We start from the raw sequence: 27,662 nt of genomic DNA, 5'->3' as shown, positions 1-27,662 counted from the left end.
CAACACCAGCCACAACAACACCAGCAACAACTACTACTCCAGTCACAACTACACCAGCAGCAACTACAATAGCCACAACAACTACAACACCAGCCACCACAACTACAACACCAGCAACCACAACTACACCAGCAACAACTACTACACCAGCCACAACAACACCAGCAGCAACTACAACAGCGACAACAACTACTACACCAGCCACCACAACTACAACACCAGCCACCACAACTACAACACCAGCAACAACAACTACAACACCAGCAACAACTACTACAACACCAGCAACAACTACTACACCAGCCACAACAACACCAGCAGCAACTACTACACCAGCCACAACAACTACTACACCAGCCACCTCAACTACAACACCAGCAACAACTACTACACCAGCGACAACTACTACACCAGCCACCACAACTACAACACCAGCCACAACAACACCAGCAACAACTACTACACCAGCCACAACAACACCAGCAGCAACTACAATAGCCACAACAACTACTACACCAGCCACCACAACTACAACACCAGCAACAACTACTACACCAGCGACAACAACTACTACACCAGCGACAACAACACCAGCAGCAACTACAACAGCGACAACTACTACACCAGCCACCACAACTACAACACCAGCAACAACTACTACACCAGCAACAACTACTACACCAGCCACAACAACACCAGCAGCAACTACAACAGCAACCACAACTACTACACCAGCCACAACAACTACTACACCAGCCACCAAAACTACAACACCAGCAACAACTACTACACCAGCGACAACAACTACTATACCTGCCACCACAACTACAACACCAGCCTCCACAACTACAACACCAGCAACAACAACTACAACACCAGCAACAACTACTACAACACCAGCAACAACTACTACACCAGCCACAACAACACCAGCAGCAACTACTACACCAGCCACAACAACTACTACACCAGCCACCACAACTACAACACCAGCAACTACTACACCAGCAACAACAACTACTACAACTAGCACACCAGCTACAACAACAACAGCCCCAGCCACAACAACCACAACAGCAACAACTACAACACCAGCAACAACTACTACACCAGCGACAACAACTACTACACCAGCCACCACAACTACAACACCAGCCACAACAACACCAGCAACAACTACTACTCCAGTCACAACTACACCAGCAGCAACTACAATAGCCACAACAACTACTACACCAGCCACCACAACTACAACACCAGCAACAACTACTACACCAGCGACAACAACTACTACACCAGCCACCACAACTACAACACCAGCCACCACAACTACAACACCAGCAACCACAACTACACCAGCAACAACTACTACACCAGCCACAACAACACCAGCAGCAACTACAACAGCGACAACAACTACTACACCAGCCACCACAACTACAACACCAGCAACAACTACTACACCAGCCACAACAACACCAGGAGCAACTACAACAGCGACCACAACTACTACACCAGCGACAACAACTACAACACCAGCCACCACAACTACAACACCAGCAACAACTACAACACCAGCAACAACTACTACACGAGCCACAACAACACCAGCAGCAACTACTACACCAGCCACAACAACTACTACACCAGCCACCACAACTACAACACCAGCAACAACTACAACAGCAACCACAACTACTACACCAGCAACAACAACTACTACAACTAGCACACCAGCTACAACAACAACAGCCCCAGCCACAACAACCACAACAACTACAACACCAGCAACAACTACTACACCAGCGACAACAACTACTACACCAGCCACCACAACTACAACACCAGCCACAACAACACCAGCAACAACTACTACAACAGCCACAACAACACCAGCAGCAACTACAATAGCCACAACAACTACTACACCAGCGACCACAACTACAACACCAGCAACAACTACTACACCAGCGACAACAACTACTACACCAGCCACCACAACTACAACACCAGCCACCACAACTACAACACCAGCCACAACAACACCAGCAACAACTACTACAACACCAGCAACAACTTCTACACCAGCAGCAACTACAACAGCGACAACAACTACTACACCAGCCACCACAACTACAACACCAGCCACAACAACACCAGCAACAACTACTACAACACCAGCAACAACTACTACACCAGCAGCAACTACAACAGCAACCACAACTACTACACCAGCCACAACAACTACTACACCAGCCACCACAACTACAACACCAGCAACAACTACTACACCAGCGACAACAACTACTACACCTGCCACCACAACTACAACACCAGCCACCACAACTACAACACCAGCAACAACAACAACTACAACACCAGCAACAACTACTACACCAGCCACAACAACACCAGCAGCAACTACTACACCAGCCACAACAACTACTACACCAGCCACCACAACTACAACACCAGCAACAACTACAACAGCAACCACAACTATTACACCAGCAACAACAACTACTACAACTAGCACACCAGCTACAACAACAGCCCCAGCCACAACAACCACAACAGCAACAACTACAACAGCAAAAACTACTACACCAGCGACAACAACTACTACACCAGCCACCACAACTACAACACCAACCACAACAACACCAGCAACAACTACTACACCAGCCACAACAACACCAGCAGCAACTACAATAGCCACAACAACTACTACACCAGCCACCACAACTACAACACCAGCAACAACTACTACACCAGCGACAACAACTACTACACCAGCCACCACAACTACAACACGAGCCACCACAACTACAACACCAGCAACCACAACTACAGCAGCAACAACTACTACAACACCGGCAACAACTACCACACCAGCCACAACAACACCAGCAGCAACTACAACAGCGACAACAACTACTACATCAGCCACCACAACCACAACACCAGCCACAACAACACCAGCAACAACTACTACACCAGCCACCATAACTACAACACCAGCAACCACAACTACACCAGCAACAACTACTACAACACCAGCAACAACTACTACACCAGCCACAACAACACCAGCAGCAACTACATCAGCGACAACAACTACTACACCAGCCACCACAACTACAACACCAGCAACTACTACACCAGCCACAACAACACCAGCAGCAACTACAACAGCAACCACAACTACTACACCAGCCACAACAACTACTACACCAGCTACCACAACTACAACACCAGCAACAACTACTACACCAGCGACAACAACTACTACACCAGCCACCACAACTACTACACCAGCAACAACAACAACTACAACACCAGCAACAACTACTACAACACCAGCAACAACTACTACACCAGCCACAACAACACCAGCAGCAACTACTACACCAGCCACAACAACTACTACACCAGCCACCACAACTACAACACCAGCAACAACTACAACAGCAACCACAACTACTACACCAGCAACAACAACTACTACAACTAGCACACCAGCTACAACAACAGCCCCAGCCACAACAACCACAACAGCAACAACTACAACAGCAACAACTACTACACCAGCGACAACTACTACACCAGCCACCACAACTACAACACCAGCAACAACTACTACACCAGCGACAACAACTAAAACACCAGCAACCACAACTACAGCAGCAACAACTACTACAACACCAGCAACCACAACTACAGCAGCAACAACTACTACAACACCGGCAACAACTACCACACCAGCCACAACAACACCAGCAGCAACTACAACAGCGACAACAACTACTACACCAGCCACCACAACCACAACACCAGCCACAACAACACAAGCAACAACTACTACACCAGCCACAACAACTACAACACCAGCCACCATAACTACTACACCAGCCACCACAACTACAACACCGGCAACAACAACGACTACACCAGCCATCACAACTACTACACCAGCCACCACAACTACAACACCAGCCACCACAACTACAACACCGGCAACAACAACGACTACACCAGCCACAACAACTACAACACCAGCAACCACAACTACAACACCAGCCACCACAACTACTACACCTGCCACCACAACTACAACACCAGCCACCACAACTACAACACCAGCAACAACAACAACTACAACACCAGCAACAACTACTACAACACCAGCAACCACAACTACACCAGCAACAACTACTACACCAGCCACAACAACACCAGCAGCAACTACAACAGCGACAACAACTACTACACCAGCCACCACAACTACAACACCAGCAACAACTACTACACCAGCCACAACAACACCAGGAGCAACTACAACAGCGACCACAACTACTACACCAGCGACAACAACTACAACACCAGCCACCACAACTACAACACCAGCAACAACTACAACACCAGCAACAACTACTACACGAGCCACAACAACACCAGCAGCAACTACTACACCAGCCACAACAACTACTACACCAGCCACCACAACTACAACACCAGCAACAACTACAACAGCAACCACAACTACTACACCAGCAACAACAACTACTACAACTAGCACACCAGCTACAACAACAACAGCCCCAGCCACAACAACCACAACAACTACAACACCAGCAACAACTACTACACCAGCGACAACAACTACTACACCAGCCACAACAACACCAGCAACAACTACTACAACAGCCACAACAACACCAGCAGCAACTACAATAGCCACAACAACTACTACACCAGCCACCACAACTACAACACCAGCAACAACTACTACACCAGCGACAACAACTACTACACCAGCCACCACAACTACAACACCAGCCACCACAACTACAACACCAGCCACAACAACACCAGCAACAACTACTACAACACCAGCAACAACTTCTACACCAGCAGCAACTACAACAGCGACAACAACTACTACACCAGCCACCACAACTACAACACCAGCCACAACAACACCAGCAACAACTACTACAACACCAGCAACAACTACTACACCAGCAGCAACTACAACAGCAACCACAACTACTACACCATCCACCACAACTACAACACCAGCAACAACTACTACACCAGCGACAACAACTACTACACCTGCCACCACAACTACAACACCAGCCACCACAACTACAACACCAGCAACAACAACAACTACAACACCAGCAACAACTACTACAACACCAGCAACAACTACTACAACACCAGCAACAACTACTACACCAGCCACAACAACACCAGCAGCAACTACTACACCAGCCACAACAACTACTACACCAGCCACCACAACTACAACACCAGCAACAACTACAACAGCAACCACAACTACTACACCAGCAACAACAACTACTACAACTAGCACACCAGCTACAACAACAGCCCCAGCCACAACAACCACAACAGCAACAACTACTACACCAGCGACAACAACTACTACACCAGCCACCACAACTACAACACCAGCCACAACAACACCAGCAACAACTACTACACCAGCCACAACACCAGCAGCAACTACAATAGCCACAACAACTACTACACCAGCCACCACAACTACAACACCAGCAACAACTACTACACCAGCGACAACAACTACTACACCAGCCACCACAACTACAACACGAGCCACCACAACTACAACACCAGCAACCACAACTACAGCAGCAACAACTACTACAACACCGGCAACAACTACCACACCAGCCACAACAACACCAGCAGCAACTACAACAGCGACAACAACTACTACACCAGCCACCACAACCACAACACCAGCCACAACAACACAAGCAACAACTACTACACCAGCCACAACAACACCAGCAGCAACTACAACAGCAACCACAACTACTACACCAGCAACAACAACTACTACAACTAGCACACCAGCTACAACAACAGCCCCAGCCACAACAACCACAACAGCAACAACTACTACACCAGCCACAACAACACCAGCAGCAACTACAACAGCAACCACAACTACTACACCAGCCACAACAACTACTACACCAGCCACCACAACTACAACACCAGCAACAACTACTACACCAGCGACAACAACTACTACACCTGCCACCACAACTACAACACCAGCCTCCACAACTACAACACCAGCCACCACAACTACTACACCAGCAACCACAACTACAACACCAGCCACCACAACTACAACACCAGCAACAACAACGACTACACCAGCCACAACAACTACAACACCAGCCACCACAACTACAACACCAGCAACAACAACTACAACACCAGCAACAACTACTACAACACCAGCAACAACTACTACACCAGCCACAACAACACCAGCAGCAACTACTACACCAGCCACAACAACTACTACACCAGCCACAACAACTACTACACCAGCCACCACAACTACAACACCAGCAACAACTACAACAGCAACCACAACTACTACACCAGCAACAACAACTACTACAACTAGCACACCAGCTACAACAACAGCCCCAGCCACAACAACCACAACAGCAACAACTACAACAGCAACAACTACTACACCAGCGACAACAACTACTACACCAGCCACCACAACTACAACACCAGCCACAACAACACCAGCAACAACTACTACACCAGCCACAACAACACCAGCAGCAACTACAATAGCCACAACAACTACTACACCAGCCACCACAACTACAACACCAGCAACAACTACTACACCAGCGACAACAACTACTACACCAGCCACCACAACTACAACACGAGCCACCACAACTACAACACCAGCAACCACAACTACAGCAGCAACAACTACTACAACACCGGCAACAACTACCACACCAGCCACAACAACACCAGCAGCAACTACAACAGCGACAACAACTACTACACCAGCCACCACAACCACAACACCAGCCACAACAACACAAGCAACAACTACTACACCAGCCACAACAACACCAGCAGCAACTACAACAGCAACCACAACTACTACACCAGCAACAACAACTACTACAACTAGCACACCAGCTACAACAACAGCCCCAGCCACAACAACCACGACAGCAACAACTACTACACCAGCCACAACAACACCAGCAGCAACTACAACAGCAACCACAACTACTACACCAGCCACAACAACTACTACACCAGCCACCACAACTACAACACCAGCAACAACTACTACACCAGCGACAACAACTACTACACCTGCCACCACAACTACAACACCAGCCTCCACAACTACAACACCAGCCACCACAACTACTACACCAGCAACCACAACTACAACACCAGCCACCACAACTACAACACCAGCAACAACAACGACTACACCAGCCACAACAACTACAACACCAGCCACCACAACTACAACACCAGCAACAACAACTACTACAACACCAGCAACAACTACTACACCAGCCACAACAACACCAGCAGCAACTACTACACCAGCCACAACAACTACTACACCAGCCACAACAACTACTACACCAGCCACCACAACTACAACACCAGCAACAACTACAACAGCAACCACAACTACTACACCAGCAACAACAACTACTACAACTAGCACACCAGCTACAACAACAGCCCCAGCCACAACAACCACAACAGCAACAACTACAACAGCAACAACTACTACACCAGCGACAACAACTACTACACCAGCCACCACAACTACAACACCAGCCACAACAACACCAGCAACAACTACTACACCAGCCACAACAACACCAGCAGCAACTACAATAGCCACAACAACTACTACACCAGCCACCACAACTACAACACCAGCAACAACTACTACACCAGCGACAACAACTACTACACCAGCCACCACAACTACAACACGAGCCACCACAACTACAACACCAGCAACCACAACTACAGCAGCAACAACTACTACAACACCGGCAACAACTACCACACCAGCCACAACAACACCAGCAGCAACTACAACAGCGACAACAACTACTACACCAGCCACCACAACCACAACACCAGCCACAACAACACAAGCAACAACTACTACACCAGCCACAACAACACCAGCAGCAACTACAACAGCAACCACAACTACTACACCAGCAACAACAACTACTACAACTAGCACACCAGCTACAACAACAGCCCCAGCCACAACAACCACAACAGCAACAACTACAACAGCAACAACTACTACACCAGCGACAACAACTACTACACCAGCCACCACAACTACAACACCAGCCACAACAACACCAGCAACAACTACTACACCAGCCACAACAACACCAGCAGCAACTACAATAGCCACAACAACTACTACACCAGCCACCACAACTACAACACCAGCAACAACTACTACACCAGCGACAACAACTACTACACCAGCCACCACAACTACAACACCAGCAACTACTACACCAGCGACAACAACTACTACACCAGCCACCACAACTACAACACCAGCAACCACAACTACACCAGCAACAACTACTACAACACCAGCAACAACTACTACACCAGCCACAACAACACCAGCAGCAACTACATCAGCGACAACAATTACTACACCAGCCACCACAACTACAACACCAGCAACTACTACACCAGCCACAACAACACCAGCAGCAACTACAACAGCAACCACAACTACTACACCAGCCACAACAACTACTACACCAGCTACCACAACTACAACACCAGCAACAACTACTACACCAGCGACAACAACTACTACACCAGCCACCACAACTACTACACCGGCCACAACAACTACAACACCAGCCACCACAACTACTACAACAGCAACCACAACTACTACACCAGCCACAACAACTACTACACCAGCTACCACAACTACAACACCAGCAACAACTACTACACCAGCGACAACAACTACTACACCAGCCACCACAACTACTACACCGGCCACAACAACTACAACACCAGCCACCACAACTACTACACCAGCCACCACAACTACTACACCAGCCACAACAACTACACCAGCAACAACTACAACACCAGCCACAACAACTACTACACCAGCCACCACAACTACACCAGCAACCACAACTACAACACCAGCCACCACAACTACAACACCGGCAACAACAACAACTACACCAGCAACAACTACAACACCAGCCACAACAACTACTACACCAGCCACCACAACTACACCAGCAACCACAACTACAACACCAGCCACCACAACTACAACACCGGCAACAACAACGACTACACCAGCCACAACAACTACAACACCAGCCACCACAACTACTACACCAGCCACCACAACTACAACACCGGCAACAACAACGACTACACCAGCCATCACAACTACTACACCAGCCACCACAACTACAACACCAGCCACCACAACTACAACACCAGCCACCACAACTACAACACCGGCAACAACAACGACTACACCAGCCACAACAACTACAACACCAGCAACCACAACTACAACACCAGCCACCACAACTACTATACCAGCTACCACAACTACAACACCAGCAACAACTACTACACCAGCCACCACAACTACAACACCAGCCACAACAACACCAGCAACAACTACTACACCAGCCACAACAACACCAGCAGCAACTACAATAGCCACAACAACTACTACACCAGCCACCACAACTACAACACCAGCAACAACTACTACACCAGCGACAACAACTACTACACCAGCCACCACAACTACAACACCAGCCACCACAACTACAACTCCAGCAACCACAACTACACCAGCAACAACTACTACAACACCAGCAACAACTACTACACCAGCCACGGTAACACCAGCAGCCACTACAACAGCGACAACAACTACTACACCAGCCACCACAACTACAACACCAGCAACAACTACTACACCAGCCACAACAACACCAGGAGCAACTACAACAGCAACCACAACTACTACACCAGCCACAACAACTACTACACCAGCCACCACAACTACAACACCAGCAACAACTACTACACCAGCGACAACAACTACTACACCTGCCACCATAACTACAACACCAGCCACCACAACTACAACACCAGCAACAACAACTACAACACCAGCAACAACTACTACAACACCAGCAACAACTACTACACCAGCCACAACAACACCAGCAGCAACTACAACAACAACCACAACTACTACACCAGCCACAACAACTACTACACCAGCCACCACAACTACAACACCAGCAACAACTACAACAACAACCACAACTACTACACCAGCAACAACAACTACTACAACTAGCACACCAGCTACAACAACAACAGCCCCAGCCACAACAACCACAACAGCAACAACTACAACACCAGCAACAACTACTACACCAGCGACAACAACTACTACACCAGCCACCACAACTACAACACCAGCAACAACTACAACACCAGCCACAACAACACCAGCAGCAACTACAATAGCCACAACAACTACTACACCAGCCACCACAACTACAACACCAGCAACAACTACTACACCAGCGACAACAACTACTACACCAGCCACCACAACTACAACACCAGCCACCACAACTACAACACCAGCAACCACAACTACACCAGCAACAACTACTACAACACCAGCAACAACTACTACACCAGCCACAACAACACCAGGAGCAACTTCAACAGCAACCACAACTACTACACCAGCCACAACAACTACTACACCTGCCACCACAACTACAACACCAGCCACCACAACTACAACACCAGCAACAACAACTACAACACCAGCAACAGCTACTACAACACCAGCAACAACTACTAAACGAGCCACAACAACACCAGCAGCAACTACTACACCAGCCACAACAACTACTACACCAGCCACCACAACTACAACTCCAGCAACAACTACAACAGCAACCACAACTACTACACCAGCAACAACAACTACTACAACTAGCACACCAGCTACAACAACAACAGCCCCAGCCACAACAACCACAACAGCAACAACTACAACACCAGCAACAACTACTACACCAGCGACAACAACTACTACACCAGCCACCACAACTACAACACCAGCCACAACAACACCAGCAACAACTACTACAACAGCCACAACAACACCAGCAGCAACTACTACACCAGCAACAACAACTACTACAACTACCACACCAGCTACAACAACAACAGCCCCAGCCACAACAACCACAACAGCAACAACTACAACACCAGCAACAACTACTACACCAGCGACAACAACTACTACACCAGCCACCGCAACTACAACACCAGCAACAACTACTACACCAGCCACAACAACACCAGCAGCAACTACAATAGCCACAACAACTACTACACCAGCCACCACAACTACAACACCAGCAACAACTACTACACCAGCGACAACAACTACTACACCAGCCACCACAACTACAACACCAGCCACCACAACTACAACACCAGCAACCACAACTACACCAGCAACAACTACTACAACACCAGCAACAACTACTACACCAGCCACAACAACACCAGCAGCAACTACAACAGCGACAACAACTACTACACCAGCCACCACAACTACAACACCAGCAACAACTACTACACCAGCCACAACAACACCAGCAGCAACTACAACAGCGACAACAACTACTACACTAGCCACCACAACTACAACACCAGCAACAACTACTACACCAGCCACAACAACACCAGGAGCAACTACAACAGCAACCACAACTACTACACCAGCCACAACAACTACTACACCAGCCACCACAACTACAACACCAGCAACAACTACTACACCAGCGACAACAACTACTACACCTGCCACCACAACTACAACACCAGCCACCACAACTACAACACCAGCAACAACAACTACAACACCAGCAACAACTACTACACCAGCCACAACAACACCAGCAGCAACTACTACACCAACAACAACAACTACTACAACTAGCACACCAGCTACAACAACAACAGCCCCAGCCACAACAACCACAACAGCAACAACTACAACACCAGCAACAACTACTACACCAGCGACAACAACTACTACACCAGCCACCGCAACTACAACACCAGCAACAACTACTACACCAGCCACAACAACACCAGCAGCAACTACAATAGCCACAACAACTACTACACCAGCCACCACAACTACAACACCAGCAACAACTACTACACCAGCGACAACAACTACTACACCAGCCACCACAACTACACCAGCAACCACAACTACACCAGCAACAACTACTACAACACCAGCAACAACTACTACACCAGCCACAACAACACCAGCAGCAACTACAACAGGGACAACAACTACTACACCAGCCACCACAACTACAACACCAGCAACAACTACTACACCAGCCACAACAACACCAGCAGCAACTACAACAGCGACAACAACTACTACACTAGCCACCACAACTACAACACCAGCAACAACTACTACACCAGCCACAACAACACCAGGAGCAACTACAACAGCAACCACAACTACTACACCAGCCACAACAACTACTACACCAGCCACCACAACTACAACACCAGCAACAACTACTACACCAGCGACAACAACTACTACACCTGCCACCACAACTACAACACCAGCCACCACAACTACAACACCAGCAACAACAACTACAACACCAGCAACAACTACTACACCAGCCACAACAACACCAGCAGCAACTACTACACCAACAACAACAACTACTACAACTAGCACACCAGCTACAACAACAACAGCCCCAGCCACAACAACCACAACAGCAACAACTACAACACCAGCAACAACTACTACACCAGCGACAACAACTACTACACCAGCCACCGCAACTACAACACCAGCAACAACTACTACACCAGCCACAACAACACCAGCAGCAACTACAATAGCCACAACAACTACTACACCAGCCACCACAACTACAACACCAGCAACAACTACTACACCAGCGACAACAACTACTACACCAGCCACCACAACTACACCAGCAACCACAACTACACCAGCAACAACTACTACAACACCAGCAACAACTACTACACCAGCCACAACAACACCAGCAGCAACTACAACAGTGACAACAACTACTACACCAGCCACCACAACTACAACACCAGCAACAACTACTACACCAGCCACAACAACACCAGGAGCAACTACACCAGCGACAACAACTACTACACCAGCCACCACAACTACAACACCAGCAACTACTACACCAGCGACAACAACTACTACACCAGCCACCACAACTACAACACCAGCAACCACAACTACACCAGCAACAACTACTACAACACCAGCAACAACTACTACACCAGCCACAACAACACCAGCAGCAACTACATCAGCGACAACAACTACTACACCAGCCACCACAACTACAACACCAGCAACTACTACACCAGCCACAACAACACCAGCAGCAACTACAACAGCAACCACAACTACTACACCAGCCACAACAACTACTACACCAGCTACCACAACTACAACACCAGCAACAACTACTACACCAGCGACAACAACTACTACACCAGCCACCACAACTACTACACCGGCCACAACAACTACAACACCAGCCACCACAACTACTACAACAGCAACCACAACTACTACACCAGCCACAACAACTACTACACCAGCTACCACAACTACAACACCAGCAACAACTACTACACCAGCGACAACAACTACTACACCAGCCACCACAACTACTACACCGGCCACAACAACTACAACACCAGCCACCACAACTACTACACCAGCCACCACAACTACAACACCAGCCACCACAACTACTACACCAGCCACAACAACTACACCAGCAACAACTACAACACCAGCCACAACAACTACTACACCAGCCACCACAACTACACCAGCAACCACAACTACAACACCAGCCACCACAACTACAACACCGGCAACAACAACGACTACACCAGCCACAACAACTACAACACCAGCCACCACAACTACTACACCAGCCACCACAACTACAACACCGGCAACAACAACGACTACACCAGCCACCACAACTACACCAGCAACCACAACTACACCAGCAACAACTACTACAACACCAGCAACAACTACTACACCAGCCACAACAACACCAGCAGCAACTACAACAGTGACAACAACTACTACACCAGCCACCACAACTACAACACCAGCAACAACTACTACACCAGCCACAACAACACCAGGAGCAACTACAACAGCAACCACAACTACTACACCAGCCACAACAACTACTACACCAGCCACCACAACTACAACACCAGCAACAACTACTACACCAGCGACAACAACTACTACACCTGCCACCACAACTACAACACCAGCCACCACAACTACAACACCAGCAACAACAACTACAACACCAGCAACAACTACTACACCAGCCACAACAACACCAGCAGCAACTACTACACCAGCAACAACAACTACTACAACTAGCACACCAGCTACAACAACAACAGCCCCAGCCACAACAACCACAACAGCAACAACTACAACACCAGCAACAACTACTACACCAGCGACAACAACTACTACACCAGCCACCGCAACTACAACACCAGCAACAACTACTACACCAGCCACAACAACACCAGCAGCAACTACAATAGCCACAACAACTACTACACCAGCCACCACAACTACAACACCAGCAACAACTACTACACCAGCGACAACAACTACTACACCAGCCACCACAACTACAACACCAGCAACAACTACAACAACAACAACTACTACACCAGCCACAACAACACCAGCAGCAACTACAACAGCGACAACAACTACTACACCAGCCACCACAACTACAACACCAGCAACAACTACTACACCAGCCACAACAACACCAGGAGCAACTACACCAGCTACAACAACAGCCCCAGCCACAACAACCACAACAGCAACAACTACAACACCAGCAACAACTACTACACCAGCGACAACAACTACTACACCAGCCACCACAACTACAACACCAGCCACAACAACACCAGCAACAACTACTACACCAGCCACAACAACACCAGCAGCAACTACAATAGCCACAACAACTACTACACCAGCCACCACAACTACAACACCAGCAACAACTACTACACCAGCGACAACAACTACTACACCAGCCACCACAACTACACCAGCAACCACAACTACACCAGCAACAACTACTACAACACCAGCAACAACTACTACACCAGCCACAACAACACCAGCAGCAACTACAACAGCGACAACAACTACAACACCAGCCACCACAACTACAACACCAGCAACAACTACTACACCAGCCACAACAACACCAGGAGCAACTACAACAGCAACCACAACTACTACACCAGCCACAACAACTACTACACCAGCCACCACAACTACAACACCAGCAACAACTACTACACCAGCGACAACAACTACTACACCTGCCACCACAACTACAACACCAGCCACCACAACTACAACACCAGCAACAACAACTACAACACCAGCAACAACTACTACACCAGCCACAACAACACCAGCAGCAACTACTACACCAGCAACAACAACTACTACAACTAGCACACCAGCTACAACAACAACAGCCCCAGCCACAACAACCACAACAGCAACAACTACAACACCAGCAACAACTACTACACCAGCCACAACAACTACTACACCAGCCACCGCAACTACAACACCAGCAACAACTACTACACCAGCCACAACAACACCAGCAGCAACTACAATAGCCACAACAACTACTACACCAGCCACCACAACTACAACACCAGCAACAACTACTACACCAGCGACAACAACTACTACACCAGCCACCACAACTACACCAGCAACCACAACTACACCAGCAACAACTACTACAACACCAGCAACAACTACTACACCAGCCACAACAACACCAGCAGCAACTACAACAGTGACAACAACTACTACACCAGCCACCACAACTACAACACCAGCAACAACTACTACACCAGCCACAACAACACCAGGAGCAACTACAACAGCAACCACAACTACTACACCAGCCACAACAACTACTACACCAGCCACCACAACTACAACACCAGCAACAACTACTACACCAGCGACAACAACTACTACACCTGCCACCACAACTACAACACCAGCCACCACAACTACAACACCAGCAACAACAACTACAACACCAGCAACAACTACTACACCAGCCACAACAACACCAGCAGCAACTACTACACCAGCAACAACAACTACTACAACTAGCACACCAGCTACAACAACAACAGCCCCAGCCACAACAACCACAACAGCAACAACTACAACACCAGCAACAACTACTACACCAGCGACAACAACTACTACACCAGCCACCGCAACTACAACACCAGCAACAACTACTACACCAGCCACAACAACACCAGCAGCAACTACAATAGCCACAACAACTACTACACCAGCCACCACAACTACAACACCAGCAACAACTACTACACCAGCGACAACAACTACTACACCAGCCACCACAACTACACCAGCAACCACAACTACACCAGCAACAACTACTACAACACCAGCAACAACTACTACACCAGCCACAACAACACCAGCAGCAACTACAACAGTGACAACAACTACTACACCAGCCACCACAACTACAACACCAGCAACAACTACTACACCAGCCACAACAACACCAGGAGCAACTACAACAGCAACCACAACTACTACACCAGCCACAACAACTACTACACCAGCCACCACAACTACAACACCAGCAACAACTACTACACCAGCGACAACAACTACTACACCTGTCACCACAACTACAACACCAGCCACCACAACTACAACACCAGCAACAACAACTACAACGCCAGCAACAACTACTACACCAGCCACAACAACACCAGCAGCAACTACTACACCAGCAACAACAACTACTACAACTAGCACACCAGCTACAACAACAACAGCCCCAGCCACAACAACCACAACAGCAACAACTACAACACCAGCAACAACTACTACACCAGCGACAACAACTACTACACCAGCCACCGCAACTACAACACCAGCAACAACTACTACACCAGCCACAACAACACCAGCAGCAACTACAATAGCCACAACAACTACTACACCAGCCACCACAACTACAACACCAGCAACAACTACTACACCAGCGACAACAACTACTACACCAGCCACCACAACTACAACACCAGCAACAACTACAACAACGACAACAACTACTACACCAGCCACAACAACACCAGCAGCAACTACAACAGCGACAACAACTACTACACCAGCCACCACAACTACAACACCAGCAACAACTACTACACCAGCCACAACAACACCAGGAGCAACTACACCAGCTACAACAACAACAGCCCCAGCCACAACAACCACAACAGCAACAACTACAACACCAGCAACAACTACTACACCAGCGACAACAACTACTACACCAGCCACCACAACTACAACACCAGCCACAACAACACCAGCAACAACTACTACACCAGCCACAACAACACCAGCAGCAACTACAATAGCCACAACAACTACTACACCAGCCACCACAACTACAACACCAGCAACAACTACTACACCAGCGACAACAACTACTACACCAGCCACCACAACTACACCAGCAACCACAACTACACCAGCAACAACTACTACAACACCAGCAACAACTACTACACCAGCCACAACAACACCAGCAGCAACTACAACAGCGACAACAACTACTACACCAGCCACCAAAACTACAACACCAGCAACAACTACTACACCAGCCACAACAACACCAGGAGCAACTACAACAGCAACCACAACTACTACACCAGCCACAACAACTACTACACCAGCCACCACAACTACAACACCAGCAACAACTACTACACCAGCGACAACAACTACTACACCTGCCACCACAACTACAACACCAGCCACCACAACTACAACACCAGCAACAACAACTACAACACCAGCAACAACTACTACACCAGCCACAACAACACCAGCAGCAACTACTACACCAGCAACAACAACTACTACACCTGCCACCACAACTACAACACCAGCCACCACAACTACAACACCAGCAACAACAACTACAACACCAGCAACAACTACTACACCAGCCACAACAACAGCAACCACAACTACTACACCAGCCACAACAACTACTACACCAGCCACCACAACTACAACACCAGCAACAACTACTACACCAGCGACAACAACTACTACACCTGCCACCACAACTACTACACCAGCGACAACAACTACTACACCAGCCACCACAACTACACCAGCAACCACAACTACACCAGCAACAACTACTACAACACCAGCAACAACTACTACACCAGCCACAACAACACCAGCAGCAACTACAACAGCGACAACAACTACTACACCAGCCACAACAACACCAGGAGCAACTACAACAGCAACCACAACTACTACACCAGCCACAACAACTACTACACCTGCCACCACAACTACAACACCAGCCACCACAACTACAACACCAGCAACAACTACAACACCAGCAACAACTACTACAACACCAGCAACAACTACTACACGAGCCACAACAACACCAGCAGCAACTACTACACCAGCCACAACAACTACTACACCAGCCACCACAACTACAACTCCAGCAGCAACTACAACAGCAACCACAACTACTACACCAGCAACAACTACTACAACTAGCACACCAGCTACAACAACAGCCCCAGCCAAAACAACCACAACAGCAACAACTACAACACCAGCAACAACTACTACACCAGCGACAACAACTACTACACCAGCCACCACAACTACAACACCAGCCACAACAACACCAGCAACAACTACTACACCAGCCACAACAACACCAGCAGCAACTACAATAGCCACAACAACTACTACACCAGCCACCACAACTACAACACCAGCAACAACTACTACACCAGCGACAACAACTACTACACCAGCCACCACAACTACAACACCAGCCACCACAACTACAACACCAGCAACCACAACTACACCAGCAACAACTACTACAACACCAGCAACAACTACTACACCAGCAACAACTACTACAACACCTGCAACAACTACTACACCAGCCACAACTACAACAGCAGCAACTACAACAGCGACAACAACTACTACACCAGCCACCACAACTACAACACCAGCAACAACTACTACACCAGCCACAACAACACCAGGAGCAACTACAACAGCAACCACAACTACTACACCAGCCACAACAACTACTACACCTGCCACCACAACTACAACACCGGCCACCACAACTACAACACCAGCAACAACAACTACAACACCAGCAACAACTACTACAACACCAGCAACAACTACTACACGAGCCACAACAACACCAGCAGCAACTACAACAGCGACAACAAAAACTACACCAGCCACCACAACTACAACACCAGCAACAACTACTACACCAGCCACAACAACACCATCAACAACTACAACAGCAACCACAACTACTACACCAGCAACAACTACTACAACAACTAGCACACCAGCTACAACAACAACAGCCCCAGCCACAACAACCACAACAGCAACAACTACAACACCAGCAACAACTACTACACCAGCAACAACTACTACACCAGCCACAACAACAGAAGCAACTACAACAGCAACCACAGCTACTACACCAGCCCCAACAACTACAACACCAGCAGCAATTACAACAGCAACCACAACTACTACACCAACCACAACAACTACTACACCAGCCACCACAACTACAACACCAGCAACAACTACTACACCAGCGACAACAACTACTACACCAGCCACCACAACTACAACACCAGCCACCACAACTACAACACCAGCAACAACAACTACAACACCAGCAACAACTACTACAACACCAGCAACAACTACTACACCAGCCACCACAACTACAACACCAGCAACAACTACTACACCAGCCACAACAACACCAGGAGCAACTACACCAGCTACAACAACAGCCCCAGCCACAACAACCACAACAGCAACAACTACAACACCAGCAACAACTACAACACCAGCGACAACAACTACTACACCAGCCACCACAACTACAACACCAGCCACAACACCAGCAACAACTACTACACCAGCCACAACAACACCAGCAGCAACTACAATAGCCACAACAACTACTACACCAGCCACCACAACTACAACACCAGCAACAACTACTACACCAGCGACAACAACTACTACACCAGCCACCACAACTACACCAGCAACCACAACTACACCAGCAACAACTACTACAACACCAGCAACAACTACTACACCAGCCACAACACCAGCAGCAACTACAACAGTGACAACAACTACTACACCAGCCACCACAACTACAACACCAGCAACAACTACTACACCAGCCACAACAACACCAGGAGCAACTACAACAGCAACCACAACTACTACACCAGCCACAACAACTACTACACCAGCCACCACAACTACAACACCAGCAACAACTACTACACCAGCGACAACAACTACTACACCTGCCACCACAACTACAACACCAGCCACCACAACTACAACACCAGCAACAACAACTACAACACCAGCAACAACTACTACACCAGCCACAACAACACCAGCAGCAACTACTACACCAGCAACAACAACTACTACAACTAGCACACCAGCTACAACAACAACAGCCCCAGCCACAACAACCACAACAGCAACAACTACAACACCAGCAACAACTACTACACCAGCGACAACAACTACTACACCAGCCACCGCAACTACAACACCAGCAACAACTACTACACCAGCCACAACAACACCAGCAGCAACTACAATAGCCACAACAACTACTACACCAGCCACCACAACTACAACACCAGCAACAACTACTACACCAGCGACAACAACTACTACACCAGCCACCACAACTACAACACCAGCAACAACTACAACAACAACAACTACTACACCAGCCACAACAACACCAGCAGCAACTACAACAGCGACAACAACTACTACACCAGCCACCACAACTACAACACCAGCAACAACTACTACACCAGCCACAACAACACCAGGAGCAACTACACCAGCTACAACAACAGCCCCAGCCACAACAACCACAACAGCAACAACTACAACACCAGCAACAACTACTACACCAGCGACAACAACTACTACACCAGCCACCACAACTACAACACCAGCCACAACAACACCAGCAACAACTACTACACCAGCCACAACAACACCAGCAGCAACTACAATAGCCACAACAACTACTACACCAGCCACCACAACTACAACACCAGCAACAACTACTACACCAGCGACAACAACTACTACACCAGCCACCACAACTACACCAGCAACCACAACTACACCAGCAACAACTACTACAACACCAGCAACAACTACTACACCAGCCACAACAACACCAGCAGCAACTACAACAGCGACAACAACTACAACACCAGCCACCACAACTACAACACCAGCAACAACTACTACACCAGCCACAACAACACCAGGAGCAACTACAACAGCAACCACAACTACTACACCAGCCACAACAACTACTACACCAGCCACCACAACTACAACACCAGCAACAACTACTACACCAGCGACAACAACTACTACACCTGCCACCACAACTACAACACCAGCCACCACAACTACAACACCAGCAACAACAACTACAACACCAGCAACAACTACTACACCAGCCACAACAACACCAGCAGCAACTACTACACCAGCAACAACAACTACTACAACTAGCACACCAGCTACAACAACAACAGCCCCAGCCACAACAACCACAACAGCAACAACTACAACACCAGCAACAACTACTACACCAGCGACAACAACTACTACACCAGCCACCGCAACTACAACACCAGCAACAACTACTACACCAGCCACAACAACACCAGCAGCAACTACAATAGCCACAACAACTACTACACCAGCCACCACAACTACAACACCAGTAACAACTACTACACCAGCGACAACAACTACTACACCAGCCACCACAACTACACCAGCAACCACAACTACACCAGCAACAACTACTACAACACCAGCAACAACTACTACACCAGCCACAACAACACCAGCAGCAACTACAACAGTGACAACAACTACTACACCAGCCACCACAACTACAACACCAGCAACAACTACTACACCAGCCACAACAACACCAGGAGCAACTACAACAGCAACCACAACTACTACACCAGCCACAACAACTACTACACCAGCCACCACAACTACAACACCAGCAACAACTACTACACCAGCGACAACAACTACTACACCTGTCACCACAACTACAACACCAGCCACCACAACTACAACACCAGCAACAACAACTACAACACCAGCAACAACTACTACACCAGCCACAACAACACCAGCAGCAACTACTACACCAGCAACAACAACTACTACAACTAGCACACCAGCTACAACAACAACAGCCCCAGCCACAACAACCACAACAGCAACAACTACAACACCAGCAACAACTACTACACCAGCGACAACAACTACTACACCAGCGACAACAACTACTACACCAGCCACCGCAACTACAACACCAGCAACAACTACTACACCAGCCACAACAACACCAGCAGCAACTACAATAGCCACAACAACTACTACACCAGCCACCACAACTACAACACCAGCAACAACTACTACACCAGCGACAACAACTACTACACCAGCCACCACAACTACAACACCAGCAACAACTACAACAACAACAACAACTACTACACCAGCCACAACAACACCAGCAGCAACTACAACAGCGACAACAACTACTACACCAGCCACCACAACTACAACACCAGCAACAACTACTACACCAGCCACAACAACACCAGGAGCAACTACACCAGCTACAACAACAACAGTCCCAGCCACAACAACCACAACAGCAACAACTACAACACCAGCAACAACTACTACACCAGCGACAACAACTACTACACCAGCCACCACAACTACAACACCAGCCACAACAACACCAGCAACAACTACTACACCAGCCACAACAACACCAGCAGCAACTACAATAGCCACAACAACTACTACACCAGCCACCACAACTACAACACCAGCAACAACTACTACACCAGCGACAACAACTACTACACCAGCCACCACAACTACACCAGCAACCACAACTACACCAGCAACAACTACTACAACACCAGCAACAACTACTACACCAGCCACAACAACACCAGCAGCAACTACAACAGCGACAACAACTACTACACCAGCCACCAAAACTACAACACCAGCAACAACTACTACACCAGCCACAACAACACCAGGAGCAACTACAACAGCAACCACAACTACTACACCAGCCACAACAACTACTACACCAGCCACCACAACTACAACACCAGCAACAACTACTACACCAGCGACAACAACTACTACACCTGCCACCACAACTACAACACCAGCCACCACAACTACAACACCAGCAACAACAACTACAACACCAGCAACAACTACTACACCAGCCACAACAACACCAGCAGCAACTACTACACCAGCAACAACAACTACTACATCTAGCACACCAGCTACAACAACAACAGCCCCAGCCACAACAACCACAACAGCAACAACTACAACACCAGCAACAACTACTACACCAGCGACAACAACTACTACACCAGCCACCGCAACTACAACACCAGCAACAACTACTACACCAGCCACAACAACACCAGCAGCAACTACAATAGCCACAACAACTACTACACCAGCCACCACAACTACAACACCAGCAACAACTACTACACCAGCGACAACAACTACTACACCAGCCACCACAACTACAACACCAGCCACCACAACTACAACACCAGCAACCACAACTACACCAGCAACAACTACTACAACACCAGCAACAACTACTACACCAGCCACAACAACACCAGCAGCAACTACAACAGCGACAACAACTACTACACCAGCCACCACAACTACAACACCAGCAACAACTACTACACCAGCCACAACAACACCAGGAGCAACTACAACAGCAACCACAACTACTACACCAGCCACAACAACTACTACACCTGCCACCACAACTACAACACCAGCCACCACAACTACAACACCAGCAACAACTACAACACCAGCAACAACTACTACAACACCAGCAACAACTACTACACGAGCCACAACAACACCAGCAGCAACTACTACACCAGCCACAACAACTACTACACCAGCCACCACAACTACAACTCCAGCAACAACTACAACAGCAACCACAACTACTACACCAGCAACAACTACTACAACTAGCACACCAGCTACAACAACAGCCCCAGCCAAAACAACCACAACAGCAACAACTACAACACCAGCAACAACTACTACACCAGCGACAACAACTACTACACCAGCCACCACAACTACAACACCAGCCACAACAACACCAGCAACAACTACTACACCAGCCACAACAACACCAGCAGCAACTACAATAGCCACAACAACTACTACACCAGCCACCACAACTACAACACCAGCAACAACTACTACACCAGCGACAACAACTACTACACCAGCCACCACAACTACAACACCAGCCACCACAACTACAACACCAGCAACCACAACTACACCAGCAACAACTACTACAACACCAGCAACAACTACTACACCAGCAACAACTACTACAACACCTGCAACAACTACTACACCAGCCACAACTACAACAGCAGCAACTACAACAGCGACAACAACTACTACACCAGCCACCACAACTACAACACCAGCAACAACTACTACACCAGCCACAACAACTACTACACCTGCCACCACAACTACAACACCGGCCACCACAACTACAACACCAGCAACAACAACTACAACACCAGCAACAACTACTACAACACCAGCAACAACTACTACACGAGCCACAACAACACCAGCAGCAACTACAACAGCGACAACAAAAACTACACCAGCCACCACAACTACAACACCAGCAACAACTACTACACCAGCCACAACAACACCATCAACAACTACAACAGCAACCACAACTACTACACCAGCAACAACTACTACAACAACTAGCACACCAGCTACAACAACAACAGCCCCAGCCACAACAACCACAACAGCAACAACTACAACACCAGCAACAACTACTACACCAGCAACAACTACTACACCAGCCACAACAACAGAAGCAACTACAACAGCAACCACAGCTACTACACCAGCCCCAACAACTACAACACCAGCAGCAATTACAACAGCAACCACAACTACTACACCAACCACAACAACTACTACACCAGCCACCACAACTACAACACCAGCAACAACTACTACACCAGCGACAACAACTACTACACCAGCCACCACAACTACAACACCAGCCACCACAACTACAACACCAGCAACAACAACTACAACACCAGCAACAACTACTACAACACCAGCAACAACTACTACACCAGCCACAACAACACCAGCAGCAACTACAACAGCAACCACAACTACTACACCAGCCACAACAACTACTACACCAGCCACCACAACTACAACACCAGCAACAACTACAACAGCAACCACAACTACTACACCAGCAACAACAACTACTACACCAGCAACAACTACTACAACAACAGCAGCAACAACAACTACTACACCAGCCACAACAACTACTACACCAGCAACAACTAATACACCAGCCACAACAATACCAGCAGCAATTACAACAGCAACCACAACTACTGCACCAACCACAACAACAACAACACCAGCAACAACAACTACAACACCAGCAACAACTACTACAACACCAGCCACAACAACACCAGCAACAACTACTACACCAGCCACAACAACACCAGCAGCAACTACAACAGCAACCACAACTACTACACCAGCCACAACAACTACTACACCAGCCACCACAACTACAACACCAGCAACAACTACTACACCAGCGACAACTACTACTCCAGCCACCACAACTACAACACCAGCCACCACAACTACAACACCAGCAACAACAACTACTACGCCAGCAAAAACTACAACAGCAGCAACAACTACTACACCAGCCACAACAACTACAACTCCAGCCACAACTACCACACCAGCAACAACTACAACAACAACCACAACTACTACACCAGCCACCACAACTACAACACCAGTAACAACAACTACAACACCAGCAACAACTACTACAACACCAGCAACAACTACTACACCAGCCACAACAACACCAGCAGCAACTACAACAGCAACCACAACTACTACACCAGCCACAACAACTACTACACCAGCCACAACAACTACTACACCAGCCACCACAACTACAACACCAGCAACAACTACAACAGCAACCACAACTACTACACCAGCAACAACAACTACTACACCAGCTACAACAACAACAGCCCCAGCCACAACAACCACAACAGCAACAACTACAACACCAGCAACAACTACTACACCAGCGACAACAACTACTACACCAGCCACCACACCTACAACACCAGCCACAACAACACCAGCAACAACTACTACACCAGCCACAACAACACCAGCAGCAACTACAACAGCAACCACAACAACTACTACACCAGCCACCACAACTACAACACCAGCAACAACTACTACACCAGCGACAACTACTACTCCAGCCACCACAACTACAACACCAGCCACCACAACTACAACACCAGCAACAACAACTACAACACCAGCAACAACTACTACAACACCAGCAACAACTACTACACCAGCCACAACAACACCAGCAGCAACTACAACAGCAACCACAACTACTACACCAGCCACAACAACTACACCAGCCAACTCAACTACAATACCAGCAACAACTACAACAGCAACCACAACTACTACACCAGCAACAACAACTACTACGACAACTACAACAGCCACCACAACTACAACACCAGCAACAACAACTGCAACACCAGCAACAACAACTACAACAGCAGACATCACAACTACGACACCAGTCACGACAACTACAACCCCTGCAGCCACAACAACTACAACAACCACCACAACTACAACAGAAGCAGCAACAACTACGACACCAGCAACAACTACAACACCATTCACAACAACTACAACACCAGCCACCACAACTACGACACCATTCACAACAACTACAACACCAGCCACATCAACTATAACCCCTGCAACAACAACTACAACAGCAGCCACAACTACAACCCCAGCCACCACAACTATGACACCAATCCCAACAACAACTACAACTCCAACAACAACTACAACACCAGCACCAACAACTACAACAGCAGCCACAACAACTACATTGGCCACCACATCTACGACACCAGTCCAAACAACTACTACAACACCAGCAATAACAACTACTACAACACCAGCAATAACTACCACAGCAGCCACAACTACCACAGCAGCAATAACAGCTACAACACCAGGCACAACAACTTCAACACCAGCAATAACTATTACCACAACAGCCATCACAACTAAGACACCAGTCACAACAACTACAACC

The 27,662-nt window shown here is 48.1% G+C and overlaps 1 protein-coding gene across 1 annotated transcript in view; it reads left to right on the top strand.

Moving 5' to 3' along the window:
- Nucleotides 1-14,151: 14,151 nt before the first annotated feature.
- The window catches only part of LOC131455962 (bromodomain-containing protein DDB_G0280777-like), a gene marked incomplete at its 5' end in the record, with an annotated part of 64,303 nt that continues 50,792 nt past the window's right edge, over nt 14,152-27,662 (top strand). Inside the window, 1 exon segment of the mRNA XM_058623859.1 lies at nt 14,152-14,973. Coding sequence (XP_058479842.1) covers nt 14,152-14,973 — 822 coding nt within the window.

The sequence above is a fragment of the Solea solea genome, chromosome 3 (genome assembly GCF_958295425.1).
Source record: "Solea solea chromosome 3, fSolSol10.1, whole genome shotgun sequence".
NCBI classification, from domain to species: Eukaryota; Metazoa; Chordata; class Actinopteri; order Pleuronectiformes; family Soleidae; genus Solea; species Solea solea.
Note: the sequence above shows the minus strand (reverse complement) of the source record. Positions and strands in the feature narration are given on the sequence as shown.